This window comes from Punica granatum, chromosome 2 (assembly GCF_007655135.1).
Source record: "Punica granatum isolate Tunisia-2019 chromosome 2, ASM765513v2, whole genome shotgun sequence".
In the NCBI taxonomy this organism is placed as follows: domain Eukaryota; kingdom Viridiplantae; phylum Streptophyta; class Magnoliopsida; order Myrtales; family Lythraceae; genus Punica; species Punica granatum.
This window is the reverse complement of record NC_045128.1, coordinates 10,286,201-10,300,487: the sequence shown is the minus strand read 5'-3', so window position 1 is coordinate 10,300,487 and position 14,287 is coordinate 10,286,201. Positions and strand designations below refer to the sequence as shown.

Below are 14,287 nucleotides of genomic sequence, written 5' to 3'. Positions count from 1 at the left end.
CTTCTGCTGCATTCAGGCTAACTTCAGCTACGAGAAAGAAGGAAAACGAATGTTATCGTAGCATCGGAATTATTGGAAAATAACAATAGACAATTCATCACCAGAAGATTTCTAATACAAAACTCATCTCGATCTTCATAGTTCTATAAACAGAACAATATGGCTCCACTGTGACATGATTACAAATCTTCGCCATCAACTCTCAACTTACACAAAATATCTCCACCACCATAACTAAGTTGCTGCAGAAATCATTACAACCGAGGACGAATTATACAATTATGAAAAACAAAAACAAAAAGCAAAATGAAACAAAAAGAGGAATGATACAAATTCTACAGGTAGCCACCCATGCAAGAAAGATTGCGATCCTAAAGAAACAGACTCTAAATTACCATGCCCGGACAACTACATATACTGTTTCTCTCCTGAGCGAATCAAACAATTCCCTACACCTTTAACACGATATATCCCGGCACAAAAGAATTTTATCTAGTGAATCCTCTGGCTTTGCTTCATTCTCTCTAAAATGATAAGAGACCAAGACTTCCCACCACGAACCATTCAAGTGAGCAACAAGATGATGCCATCCCAAAAAATTGAAACTTTGGAGGTTCCGCAACTTAGAATTTCAACCGAACGGGTTTCCTCCGACAGATGAAGAAGGATTTGGTGGGGCATAGGTTGTGGAAAGACTACCAGGGGCAGCCTGATTTGTGAAACCACCCCCAATTCCTTGAGGCCTGCAAAGATGAAAAAAGTTGTTTTTTCCCCCTCTACCAGTAATGCTCAAGAAGTTCGAGGAAATTAGTGTATAGGCACCTGATACTATCTGAAACAATATCACAAGACAGATTAAGCATTATGAACGTTTTTTTTTTTTTTAAGCCGTAAAGAAACATTCAGAATTCTTCTTTTCAGTCAATTTATCTTTCATCCATTACTTTAGCGACCTTTCTGCACAAACTTAGATCCAGCATGGTGACATTCATTATCTAAAGAACACACCTCATGGGGGGAAGAATGATTTGAAGGCCTAAGGAATGAAATCAATTTCATAGGAGACTAATTAAGGGGCAGGAAGACTTGAAGCCTAGATCTAATACCATGTGGAATTTTCTTAGGGCTATTTGGCAGCCGATCTTAAGAGGGGTCCATGCACATGCCCATATATCTAGATTGGTCCTCACTCTCTGGCCACAGCTTCATCCCGAGCTGCCTCTAGCCATACTTATTAGCACAAATGTAAAGTAGAACAAGTTTTTGAAACCCTCTCTCTTTGTTCAAACCAAACCAGTATCCCTAAGAGTTGAAAGGGCAAAGAGAGGAGATGCAGCTTTTTAGCCATTACTCCAATAGGATATTAAGCTTGGTAGATGTTAATAGACAGAAAGGAAGCGGAAGACATTACCTGGGGGGAGGCATACTACCAGGCATTTGCTGTCCCATATATGCACCTGGAATTTTAAGACGAATAATTCAGGGTATAGAGACAATTTATCCAAAGAAAAAAAAAAGCAAAAAAAAAAGGACAATGGAACGGGTATAGATGAGACCGGTAGTAAGGAAATATGACTTACCTGGAGGTAATGTTGATGTATAATTTGGAGCTTGGGAAGGCACTGAAGGTAAATAGGATGAAGGCTGAGGTGGGGTCCATGATGCAGCAGGAACACCAGCAGCAGGGGCATGCAATAATGCAGGTGATGGGGGCACATTGGGTAGAGCACCCCCTAGTGAGGCCATTGAAGGAAACTGCAAAGAGAGGAATACACAGTGACATTGACCAAAATTTCGACAAATGATTGTCCAACAGATGTGAGACAATTTCTAGTGCTTCAACATAACACTTCTATTATGAATGCCTCTGGAACTGAACTGGGCATGCATGGGCCAATAGCATCTCTCACACAAGAGCACTCTCATCTGTCTTCTGTTACTCCCAATACAATTTTCAGTAAGAGATTCTGGATATTAAAAATGTCCACTTAATAACTTGAACCGATATGCTCAGAAGCTGCCCTTGAAACAGTAATCCCTCGCTCATATGTTTTCCATGGACCAATTTTCCGAACACCCAAAACCCCACTCTTTCTCAATAAACTTTTTTTTCTATGACCTTTAGTACCATACATTATGTGTGATATTATATCAGCTAGTAATAAAAAAAACTCTATTCACATACCGTTGAAGCTTGGGCTGGAGAGGGTTCCTTTACATCAAAGGGGTTCACTGATTTGGATGCTGGAGGATACGTTGGCATTGGCTGCAACATGTAGAGTCAAGAATGACAAATGACTCATATTAAAAAAGAATAGAATGACCTTTGAAGGAACTATGTGGCAAATCACCTGTGGTTGTAAAGAAACCATGGCAGGGTTATACGGCATATTGTATCCATATCCATAAGGAGGACCAGCTTGCCACATTGGAACACGAGCAGGATAGAGTGAATATGAAGCAGTAAAGAGATCCTGCACAAAATTCAGAAAAAGTTATACCAAATATTTTTCACAAGTAAAAGCAGCAGACGCACGAGAAAATTAAGGAACAAAACAGAGAACAGAATATAACATAATTACCGCAGGCAATTCTCTTCTTGCACTTGATTTGATTTCTGCCAAGGGATTTTGTGACATAGCACCGTCAACCACATCAGATGGTTTTGAGACAGGTGCTTGTGAAGGAACTGAAGTCAAGGGCCCCTGTGGATTGGGGGCGACTGATACATTCCAAGGCTATCAAACCATCCAAGAAGCAATTAGATTGACATTCTTTTGACCAAACAGAAAGTAACGATGTGCTGTATAAAATTAGACTTTGCATTCACTAACCTGACTGTGAGGAGCACCTGAAACATGGATTGTGGATTGATGCGTGGAATGTACACCAGAAACTGGGAATAGTGAAGGCTGCTGAGGTTGCATGCCATACGAAATCCCACCATTAGGAGGCAAAAGGGGGTTTGCTCCTGGAACAATTGTTGACCCACTGCCTTGGGCAAAGTTTGACAAGCCACTTGATGGCATTACTGTGGTAAAACCAGGAGTCAATTGCACTGTCGATGAATTTCCTACAGGCGGAACAGTTGAACCACCAACAATGGGCAAAATAGGTGAGCTGCTTGGAGGAATCGCTCCCACTGAATGTTGAGCAGGAGCAGGAGCAGAAGCTGGAACTGACAGCTGCGATAGAATATCCAATGCATTCACACAGGGAGGTGGCTGAGATACTTTCACTTCAGGTACAGCATCAAAAGACGCCCAATTGTTGTCGGTTGTGGAACTTGTTGGTTGGGGGGTGGCTTGAACAGCTCGTTGCGCTTGTGGAGGAGCCACAGCAGGCGGTCCAGGATTAGCATCAAAATCAATTAAGCTGGCAGAGCTCTCCAATTTAACTTCAGCTGCACTCCCACTAGTGGATCCCAAGCTACTGGAAGATGCAGTTCTCTGTAACCGAAACACATACATGATCAGAAAGAAAAATCAAGTGACATTTCCAACATGGACTTGATTGGCAATCCAGCAGTATTTATATGTGAGCAGTATTTATAGAGAGCTTGCAGAGCTCTCTTATATTAACAATATATAGAGTATGCTCTCAAACAATTTCATTTCTATTTTCCTTGAATATACTTTTCAAATCTCTGGCTGCTTTTGACTTAAACATTAATATTTAAATTTACCAATTGAAAAGTAAAGCATTTCATTATCATAATCTACAAACATGGCACCAGGATTCACCAAAAAGAAGGCATGGCACTAGGACATTCCCTACTAAATATCTTTGTTTGGATCCAATTACTTCTGATCAAGCGAGTACTAGTGGCTGCGGTCCACTTTCTGTCCTAAAATCCCAGTCCAGTTTACTTCGATATATCTTACACTTGGTTTTATTTAATATTCAGTAATTCATCACTGATAATGAAGCTGCTGAAAAGGTTGAAAAATAATTAATAATTATCTATTGTTTTCTTTTTACGAGTAAAAAATTATTTTTCACTTCCAACTAGTTTTTTGGGCTACTATTTTCATTAGCTAAGACATACATATGTAGAACCAATTAAGCTAAGCATGCAGAGATGCAAACAAGCAAACTGCACAATAACCAAGCAGATCAATAACCTGTGTCTGTGCTTGGGGATCAGCACGGGTACCATTGGCTTTTGGAGGTTCAGCAATTCGAAGAGGCACAACATTCTCCCCTAATATTTCTCTAACTGGTCGTACCACAGGTGGACTGGATGTATCTAGATCTTTTGGTCTTTCTGGTGATCCTCCCACCCGTGATTCTCCATCTGAGATTCTGCGGTCATCAAATTTCCTTCCATTCCCAAATCTGTCCTCTCGACGCCAGTCATTAATAACTTCTGGGCGACCTGGACTTTTCTTATAATCATTATATTGCCGGCTTTCTTGATCGTATGCGGGACTTCTTCCACCAGAGCTGGACCTGTCACTATAACGACGATCATAGACATCCTCATATGGTGGGCTTCGAGAACCTCCTTGGTATGAATCGTCCCTATCACCCTGCATAAGATGTGCTATCAGAAAGGAACACCTGAGAGTTTCTTATTTCTGTTTTCACATAACCAACATTGTTCCTGTTATTTTTTGCACTGGGAAGTGACGAGATTTAATTACAGAAGAAATAAGACCACACTAATCCATTCATTTGATTGAAATGCTCACGGCAAATACATAGTACAGAAGATGCCCGAGACTAAAATGTACAAAAACAAAAACCAAGAGCAGCCTACCGTTTTTGCCCTCAGAGGTCTATCTGAGCCTCTATCACCAGTAAAACGTCTATCCACGTAAGCATGCTTAATGAAATCTCGAAGTCTCTCAACATTGCTGGTAGTAGAAATATGCATTAGTACGAGTATCATAGAAAAATTAATTTAAAATATGATACTTTTTATAACAAATTACTTGCTGTCAGGTACAGCACGCTGTGGATCCCATTCCTTGAAGTAAATTTCCTTCGCCCGCTGAGTATATTACAGGAAGACAAGTCAAATAATAATTGAGGAGTTTAGTAACTTATTTATGTCCCAGAGCTGAAAGAGATGGTGATATACCTGATTTCCACCTGCTTGGAGTGAACTAACTTCCTGTGACGTAAATTTGGCCATTGATACCGATTTCACACGGTGTGTGAACTCGCGGCTGAAAAATTGTATCGTTCAGTTAACCTTGGAAGCAATGACAGCAAATAGAGATAGAAAGATGTCATCCTTAACCAGTTTCTCTTACTCATCGTTCATGACATGGAATAAAAACTGTACAGAAGTGAAGCTACATAGTCTGAATAGCAAACAAATAAAATTAGTTACTGTATTCCACTGCATGTTGTGCACACGAATGTCCAGAAACTGGTGCAGACATACTGTGGTCCCTGCTTAGCAGAAAGAAAAGTAACATAAAATATCAAAACTGTGAGGTTTTTTTACTTGATGAAGAAATTCTCTTCAGATGTTACTGGCACTAAATTTGCAAGACTGTATTTCAAAAATTGCTTCATGCCAAGTTTAATTCTAGAAATGACTAACTTCAAAGGAAGATGACAGAAATATCTCCCCGAGTTCACCCTTGACGCAGTCAATCATTCGATCTTAACAGAAAAGGTTATAATTTCACTGCTGGCCAGTCTCTTCATGTAGATTAGGCTGTGGTTTTTGCTACTAGATGTTATAAGAGCATTTGCTTGAAATAAGTCAAAATGGTGACCAAGCACAAAAAGTGCATTCTTGCTTTTAAGTGTATAAGAGTCAATTGTAGTGATCCTCTTTAATTAGACATTATGGTTATCTGCATCCCTCTCCCAACACCTAAAACAGTACCCTAAATTAACGATATCCAGTCAGTCCATTGACTCTTCCTCATCATAGACTTATCTCATACTCTAAATGTACCAGCTTACCAATTTTCTTGCAAGCTTTTAAAGCGGAAGAACCCTGATAACTAGGTTTTGCATCAGTTCGAAGCCAAAATAAGCAAGTACACAGTTAATTGTGATGAACAGAGAGTTAAACTGGAAAACAAAAGGCTTATGCTGTTGTGGTTGTAAAGTCTTCCATAACGTCGAGTCATTGCAGAAAAATCAGAGGATCCAGGCAATCGAGTAGATCTTAAGTTAACAAGAAGCAAAGGTAAGTAAAAAAGGGCAATCGCAGTAAAGAGGCATTCTCCATACCAGACTATTGCAGTTGATGCATCGGCGATTCTCGGGGAGTTTGAGAAGGCCCCGTATTATGCGCTCGTTTTTCTCATCTTCCTTCCGATTCGCCATTTTCAGTTGCTACTGAGCAACACAAGCCACAAAGCAAACGATTAGAGTGGGGAAAGTAGTCGGAATCAACTCGAGATTCCGAGCATGAAACGCAAAAGACCTTCCACAGACTGATCGAAACCAATCCTCTGACTGGATCATCTGATTACAGTTCAGATCACAAAATTCAGAATTCCCTTCAATTGTTTCATTCATTGGCAAAGTAAGATCGTGAAAATTCTAGTCTACCGTGCAAAACGGGGAAGAACACGAATTCGGAGTCAACTAGCTGGTTAGAACCGCGATTGACTCGATTTGACATGACACGACCGAGAATTTTCAGGCAATGAGGAGTGAAAACTAAAAGACCGCAGTAAGCGCAAATTGTCGAGACGCCACCGTCCTCGCGTATCTCCACTGCAATCGTCAAACAACAACCGACCGAGCAGCAGCTAAACGAAAGTGACGCGAACTCATTCCGCGCCCAGTCAAGGCGCGGTCAAAATCCACGTCCCGGATCAAATAAACACCGGATCTGAGGAATCGAGACTATTCGCAACGCAATCAGAAGAACAAAGATCAAGCTCAAAATCTGCGAAAGCAAATCACTGTGGATTGATGCAGAGAGAGAGAGAGAGAGTACTTGATGAGAGCAGTGACGCTGATGATGATGATGCTAAGGAAAGGAAGGCAGAGGGAGAGGAGAAACGGAAGGGAGATGAAGCAGAGAGGGAGTCTGACAGTCCACCGTCGTCTCGTCCTCGACGGATTATGGAAGCGGAAGGTCCGTACCGTGCAACTATGGCGAAATGTTACAGCTCAGAGCTAACCATTCTTTCTCTCTCCTCGCTCCTCTCTCTTCCTTTTCTTACAAGAGAAATATTTGGTTAGAGAGTGGGGTATTCTACGGTGTTACCAGGCGCAGCGGTGTGGGCTGGTCCGAACAAATTGCGGCCGCGCGTGGGGTAACCTTGCTTTTGGTTCCATAATCCCGGAGCATGTAAGCCCACGACACGTCGGCCAACAATCTTCACGGCGTTGGCGGCGGCGGGAACCTACCTGTGTCAACCGCGCCTAAGCATATCCCTTCAAGCTCGATGATTGTAATTTGCAACTGCCCATCACTCGCATCCCTTCATATTTACCATGCGCTTGATTTTCTTTTTTTAAAAAAGAATCTTTTCGATTTTTAGATTACTATAAAGTTTATCTTTTTTTTTACGAATACAAAAGAGGACTATGAGTCTATTATAATAAAATAAAAATTCTAAAATAGCTAATAAATGGGTACGAGTAGTCCTACTGAATATTCAATATGAAACTTGGAACGAACAAAATGTTAGTTGAGTGGCAAACAACTCCAACCCCCGTAAGGAGAAACCACACGTTGAGTCCTGAAAAGCTTACTTGTTAGGATGGGAAATAACTTTTATTGTTCGATCTCCTGCAATTGTAGAGTAATGTCTCCCATAATTTTATCATTTTGGCGAGAAGAAGAAGCATGTTAAGCTCACCATATATATAATTAGAAAAGGCATTTATGATAATAACAATGTGTATACTATCCGCCATTGACGTCGTAGTGTTAGTACAAGAGATTAAAAGGGTCGTGAACATTGCACGAGCTAATTAGTTAGGTCCTTTTCAGTATGCATGGCATTAGATGGATTCATCCGCATGTGATATGCTCGCAAATCAACTTCTTTTTTTATGTGTCTCTTGATATCCGGAAATTCAACGAACTAGCCTGAGTCGGATAAGCTCATCAAGAAATATAACTCTCCATATTATGTATTTTTTCCATTTACAATACTCGAAACAGAAATTTTGTTTAAAAGGAATGAACGCGGGACCATTTATCAACTCATGTTAATTTCCCACAAACTTATCAAAAATAAATAAATACGCATTTTCATACGACAATGACTGGTAACCGTGTGAATGGACCTCATCGCTTGGGCTCACGTGCTCCCGGTTCAGTCAGTGGGAAGTTTGAATGCGGGGAAGACTAGAGACTAGAGAGAGAGTGTGTGATTCTACTGCGTGTGTGGGGGTTTGAAATTTCGCATGATTACGGTCGCAGGAGGCGACTGGCTAGCAATCCTTTCACTTATCACCACAATTACATTATTACTAACACCATAACGAGTCTAGGATTGGGATGAACTTCCAGGGGATTTACAGTCTTACTTTTTATCTATATAAAAGTCATATTCTCCGAAAATAATTAACCATCAATAATCACTATTAACGTCTCTTAGTCATGTAAAATTTTTGACATTAATAATAGGTCTTAAAAGAAAAATACTTACTAATGAAGGATCACAAGGGGCAGTGATGATTTATGAGTCCTGTTATTTTTTCTCATTAATTGTCTTTTATTTTTTAATTCCATAGATAATTTGTTTTCTTTTCATTTCTTTCATTGCTTTAGTTAATGGTTTTCAATATTGAGAATATAACCGACAAGCATGGAATATGAAAGGACATTGCACTGCGAGTTAAGGGGAAGGCCAACGGTAAGCTCTTGTCGGACGAACGGAAGGCTTTTGTTCGCGAGAGCCTACTTTATATACATAATAGATATAGTGAGAAAATACCAAAACAGGATTCGATAGGGCGAATAATAAGATACGTTTTTTGAATTATGTGAGTAAATATTAGTAATTTCATAAAAAAAATCGGCCAATAATATATCAAGGTTCATGGAATGTTAAAATTTTAAAGGAGGAGATTGTCCACCTCAGTCCCTATATGTTCATTCCCGATTATAATCTTGAGGAAGAAATTGAATAGTTCAACTCTATTCTAACTTTGCATATATATATATATATATTTATTTATTTATTTGGATTGTAATGACTGTGTTGTTGAATTATGAGAAAAAAATATGAAAAAGTAATGAATAGTTAAGAGAAAATAATGATTGTGTTGTTGAATTGTATAAAAAGTAATGAGTAGTTAATAAAATTTCGTATTAAAAATTGAATTGAATGATTAAGAATTTTTTTTAAAAAAGTAATAATTGTATTGTTGAATTGAAGATAAGTTGAGTTAAGTGAAATAAACATGAACATAAACTCTAAAACTAAACAACTCATGAATTTCGCAGAATGGTCATTGTCCTTGTTGATTGAATATTCAAAAAAAGTAGACTAACATGCGGATCGATGCTTTTGTTTTTGCTTTTTCATCTCCCTTTTTTTTCCCTTCCTTTTTGCCCTTTTGGCTGAATTTAGAGTGTTTGCTCAATCATCATCAATAAACTAATCTCTCCACGCTAAGCGCAAGAGAAATTGGTCCATTCCTTTCGACAACTCTAATGAGTTATCGTGGAATCCTTTTTATAATTTAAAATAATCGGAACACAATTAATTAATCTTGGGAGGAGGGTTCCATGTAATAAGACTAAAAAATTTCATACAAGCACCTCACTCTATAACATTTCATATGATCTATCATTATATATTAAATCGTCACGAGGTTATACTATAGATTGTCATGTTGAAAATCTTAGCTCCTTCTCCGACCTGAACTAGTTAGCTGTCATGCGGTTACTAGGGCTTAAGTTTGCTTATCAGTGTGGAATTTGGATCATTAGCTCTTAAAAATGAAAAATATATAGAATCTAGTCACTTTTTAAATTGAAATCTATACCATATATTATAAGATTAATCCCTAATTGATTTATATTTGAGCCCCCATTTATACATATTTAAACTATACATGGATAAGTACCAAATAAGATTAAAATATTTGCTATATTTTCTAATTCGCGCTAGGGCGTTTATTTTTCTGTAAATAACACCATATAATGTTCGTTAAAATGTTTAAATAAGTCCTTTTGAAATTCTTTGATATTTTTACATTCTAGAAATTAAAATTTAATTTTTGAAACATTAAAAACTAAGACAAATTATATGTGTATATATATAAAAGCAAACTGACGAAGATAGGAGATTGAAGGGGGCAGAGGCCGTCGCCGACAGCCAATACTTTCATCAGGGGTTGCTAGCTGTGAGGTCGTCGGCCAATTATAATTGAATTATGCATTCATACCAAATGCATTGTAATCTTCATAGACAATAATTACAATATCAAATTCATAGTTATAACTATTTTATATAATATATAAACGTATGACATGCTTAATCCAACTAAATAAGAATGACTTCTTAATTCATACTTGAGAAAATGTGATGAATAAAGCCATCAGTCTATCACATGACATCACGATACTAATTGTAGTTATAATATATGAGACAGTGTGTGTCGAGTTTGTTGAGAAACCTAATATATTATACACTAACCACAATCTTCATGAAATCTGGAGTGTCTCATTGAAGACAAAGTGGCTGTTGGACTTATCAAGGTGGCATGACCAGCTTCCACGGAAATTGCAAGTAAAATTGGAAGAAAACAAACTTTATGATCAGCTACACATGATAATGTATCGGATTCTAATTAAAAGTTACATATTACAGTACGTGGATGAGTGAAAATCACAGTATTTCTTCTCCCTTCGTGGTCCAACTTAATCATTGCTAAACAACAGATTGGTCCCATATTGGACCTAATCTATAGTGTAATTAATAGAAGGATAGTTAAATCAGGGCATATATTTTGATCAGCTAGCTTTCTGATGTGTATCTTGGCATTCGGAAGCTGAGTGGATAGCGAGCCTCTACTAATTCAGTTTGAACTGGGTTGGTCAATTGAGGGTTAAAACTCTTTTAACCAAAGATATTATTTATTCACAATACTCAAATATGAAATCTTACTTAAGGAGAATAAATACCAGATCGCTTAAACCAACTCTTGTTAGTTATATTTTGATCAGCTAGCATTTGACGCTCATCAAGGATAAAAGGGTAGCTTAATTTTAATAAACGCAGTCGAGTATTGCCTTCCATAAGTTCCAATACCGGACAGCTAGAGAGTTAGATTTCTATCGCTATAGCGCATAAATACAAAGCGCAAACAATACGTTACATTCCCTCTCCACAAATGTCCTAATTTCCTCCACATCATATTTTCAATTTGTTATCAAAATTCACTAAGAAATTATAAGACCCCTACCTTTAGGTCGGACGATTCGTGCTGGTGTCCTGTTCTCTTATTTTTATTAGTTTGTGCTCGTTTTTATGTCAGGATCAATTAAGTCATTTTATTATACTAAGAGGTGTTTGTTTCGACTTAATCAAATAAGTGCTTAAAAGTTAGTTACAAGTTAGTTATAAGGGAAAATGAATGGGAGGAGGGAAAGATGAGAGATGAATGTCTAAACTACTTAATCATTTAGTCAAAAACTACTTAATGAGTTAAATCAAAAAATTTGACTTAATGAAATAAGCTAATTTCACTTGTTAGTACCTTTAACTTATCAAAACACATCTCCTCATTCTTATCAATCCTCTCATCTCATCAGATGCCACCTAAGTGCGTGTTTGTTTCAACTTAGTCAAGTAAGTGTTTAAGAGTTAGTTATAAGGGAAGATGAATGGGAGAATGAGGGAAATATGAGATATGAGTGTCTAAACTACTCATTAAGTCAAAAACTAGTTAATGAATTAAGTCAAGAAAATTGACTTAATAGAATAAATCATTTTTCACTTATTGGTGACTTGAACTTCTCAAAACACATCTCATCATCTTTATCAATAGTCTCATCTTCTTACATACTTCTTTTTCTAACTAATTAAATACTTATTTTTTAAACACTTAATTTATCAAATATGATATATGATTGAATCAAATCCACAATCTCATTTCACATGATGATATCATTCGTCATACTATCATGACTGAAGATCAATGATTGATCAAATTAATTTATGACAACTGGCCGCTATCTATACTCCATGATCTAACATTATCTTTCAACATTACGATTACAAGCCCACATATATATAGATCAGCTACATCAATATTTTCACGAGAATATAGTATCAGTCCATATGATGACTGAATGTTCTTATGACCTCATACTTGTTTTATAGATTTATATACGTATGTTGCACATAGAAAACACCATTTGATTCATTCAATATATTTTTGTGCGGTCTTGCATGATACCACATGTCTTTTCTTAAACACTAGAAAAAGATCTGCTACGCGCGGTGTCACATTTAAACTTAGTTTGTAATTTTCAATGGTGCCACGCTTTGTAATACAGTAAAACAATTATTAATTTATAATATAATATTGGCAATCTAATTTTTCAGAGAATTTTTTTTAATGATTTTTTAATATATTGATTAAGTTTAAAAATGATTTCTAAATTAAATTATCAAATAACAATAATTAAATAAGGAGAATTATTAAAAAAAAGAAGAAAAAAAAGGTGAACTAATGTACAATTTATCATTTTATTTTGGGAAATATAAAAAGTTAGACGAACTAGTTTTTTTCTTCCATTTGTAATAGTATATATATATATATATATAAATAACCGAAAATAAAAGTTGTATATATTCCGTTTCCGGCTAACATTTGATTTCACCATTAGGTGATGATATGAACCTGCAGCGTTTTATCCTAAAAAAGTGATAGAACTTGTTCATTAGAAATGCAGGAATTTCTCCTGGAAGGGAACAGAGCAAGGGCAGAAGGGCTGTTCGAAGTTGAAATGGGAGGAAGTGTGTCTTTCGATATGTGAATGAGGGTTGGACATTTGGGATTTTGGATTATGGAACAAGGTATGTATTATCAGAAACATTTGGACTCTTTTTCTCTACTCTGGATCATTGTGGATCGCTTGGACTCGAAAGTATCTAATTAAAAGGCGATGTTTTTGGACTTTAAAAATTCCTGCTTCGTGGCTCTTGGACAGGCCACTCCTCGAGCACTGTAACAGGGGTTTGCTTTGCTTTCCTACCATCGGAAAGACCTATTTTGAAGCAAGGAGTGTGGATATTGCCCCGATCTACATTTCCTCCAGTTGACTAGTTAAGAGAGTTAGCTTTAGCTATCCAACCTTAAGAGTTGCGGTTTTGTGGTTTGAAGAGCTTCTTCTAATTCTGGCCTATTCACAAACTGCATCAGCGTGCAAGTTATTAAGGCGTCGGAGTACAAAGGTAAACTGGTGGAGAGCTTTGCGGTTCTCTTGGCACATTCCTCGAGTCTCATTTATTTGTTGACTAACTTTGAAAGACAGGTTAGTCACGAAAAACAAATTGCTGGTTTGGGGTTTGTCTATTGCAGCTCCTAAATGTGAGTTTTGCAGGCACGATATCGAATCGAGAGATCATTATTCTTTGCTTGCTCTATTACTCCAGCAATGTGGAGAAGTCTTTTGGGTAGATTGGAGTTCAGAAGGAGGTCAGAGGTTGCTTGGGTGAGTCTATCTAAGGGAAGGAAACTCAACTCCATCGTCCTTCGGCCGTTATGGACGTGCTATGTATATCAAGTTTGGAGGATGAGAAACAGTTGAGTTTTTCAGAAGAAAACCACAACAATCGTAGTCCCAAAAAGAAGATTTGATCTTTCTTTGTAAAGTTTGTTTACAGTTTTCTCAATGCTCTCTCTTGGATAAGGATACGTTGTACATACTCTTTTATTAATGAAATAGACTCAACACTTATCCCAAAAAAGAAAAAAGAAAAAAAAGAAGAACCTGCAGCGCTGTGGATGAAGATTTATAATTGGCCTTCACATAATTTGTCATGATATATATATATATATATATATATATATTTTGTGTACTATGATATCCCGAAATACAACGAGTCTTGACTAATTAATTCGAATTGGGGCGGTCCACTAACTAAGTTTTATAAAGGAATAAAACTCCCACAACACAGATTTTTTTCATTCATAAGACTCGAACCCGAAACCTTTTCTAAGAAGAACAAACATCGAACCACTTAAATCAATTTATATTGGTATGATTTCTAAAATTTGAGTCTACCTAATTATGATAATAATATGCACTATATATAAATGGCAATCTTACTAAATTTAGGCTTCATTTGGGAGTACGGTAACCGTTGCATAAGTGTTTTTTCTGCTG

At 37.2% G+C, this 14,287-nt stretch overlaps 2 protein-coding genes across 5 annotated transcripts; one reads left to right on the top strand and one right to left on the bottom strand.

Annotated features, from left to right (window-relative positions):
* Positions 1-86: 86 nt before the first annotated feature.
* Positions 87-7,174, bottom strand: LOC116194700 (probable ADP-ribosylation factor GTPase-activating protein AGD14). 3 transcript variants are annotated; one of them, XM_031523579.1, is made up of 14 exons: positions 6,920-7,174; positions 6,202-6,309; positions 5,342-5,403; positions 5,087-5,174; positions 4,938-4,996; positions 4,763-4,859; positions 4,125-4,532; positions 2,835-3,449; positions 2,583-2,738; positions 2,352-2,474; positions 2,186-2,266; positions 1,581-1,755; positions 1,412-1,457; positions 87-743 (listed from the first exon to the last, which is right to left on the bottom strand). In XM_031523579.1, exons 2-14 carry the CDS (start codon positions 6,295-6,297, stop codon positions 632-634), a joined length of 2,118 nt encoding a protein of 705 aa, XP_031379439.1. In that variant the 5' UTR covers positions 6,298-6,309; positions 6,920-7,174; the 3' UTR covers positions 87-631. The 3 variants fall into 3 exon arrangements, with proteins under 3 accessions (XP_031379439.1, XP_031379440.1, XP_031379441.1); XM_031523580.1 differs by having other exon boundaries at positions 6,202-6,306; positions 6,920-7,147; XM_031523581.1 differs by lacking the exon at positions 87-743 and adding an exon at positions 811-832.
* Positions 7,175-12,741: 5,567 nt separating this feature from the next.
* On the top strand, positions 12,742-13,918 carry LOC116197026. 2 transcript variants are annotated; one of them, XM_031527031.1, is made up of 4 exons: positions 12,742-12,974; positions 13,109-13,223; positions 13,321-13,352; positions 13,502-13,918. In XM_031527031.1, the coding sequence occupies exons 1-4, from the start codon at positions 12,935-12,937 to the stop codon at positions 13,576-13,578; spliced, it is 264 nt and encodes an 87-aa protein (XP_031382891.1). In that variant the 5' UTR covers positions 12,742-12,934; the 3' UTR covers positions 13,579-13,918. The 2 variants fall into 2 exon arrangements, with proteins under 2 accessions (XP_031382891.1, XP_031382890.1); XM_031527030.1 differs by having other exon boundaries at positions 12,747-12,974; positions 13,321-13,432.
* Positions 13,919-14,287: the final 369 nt, after the last annotated feature.

Bases quoted from the DNA above. Each gene is read 5' to 3' on its own strand.
- LOC116194700 (XM_031523579.1), bottom strand. From the start codon at position 6,297: ATGGCGAATCGGAAGGAAGATGAGAAAAACGAGCGCATAATACGGGGC. The intron at 4,533-4,762 runs GTAGGCTGCTCT...CATCTTATGCAG, and splicing joins GACCTCTGAGGGCAAAAACG to GGTGATAGGGACGATTCATA. The intron at 744-1,411 runs GTAATGTCTTCC...TCATCTTTGCAG, and splicing joins GGTAGTATGCCTCCCCCCAG to GCCTCAAGGAATTGGGGGTG.
- LOC116197026 (XM_031527030.1), top strand. From the start codon at position 12,935: ATGAGGGTTGGACATTTGGGATTTTGGATTATGGAACAAG. The intron at 12,975-13,108 runs GTATGTATTATC...GCTCTTGGACAG, and splicing joins ATTTTGGATTATGGAACAAG to GCCACTCCTCGAGCACTGTA. The intron at 13,433-13,501 runs GTTAGTCACGAA...TGAGTTTTGCAG, and splicing joins TGACTAACTTTGAAAGACAG to GCACGATATCGAATCGAGAG.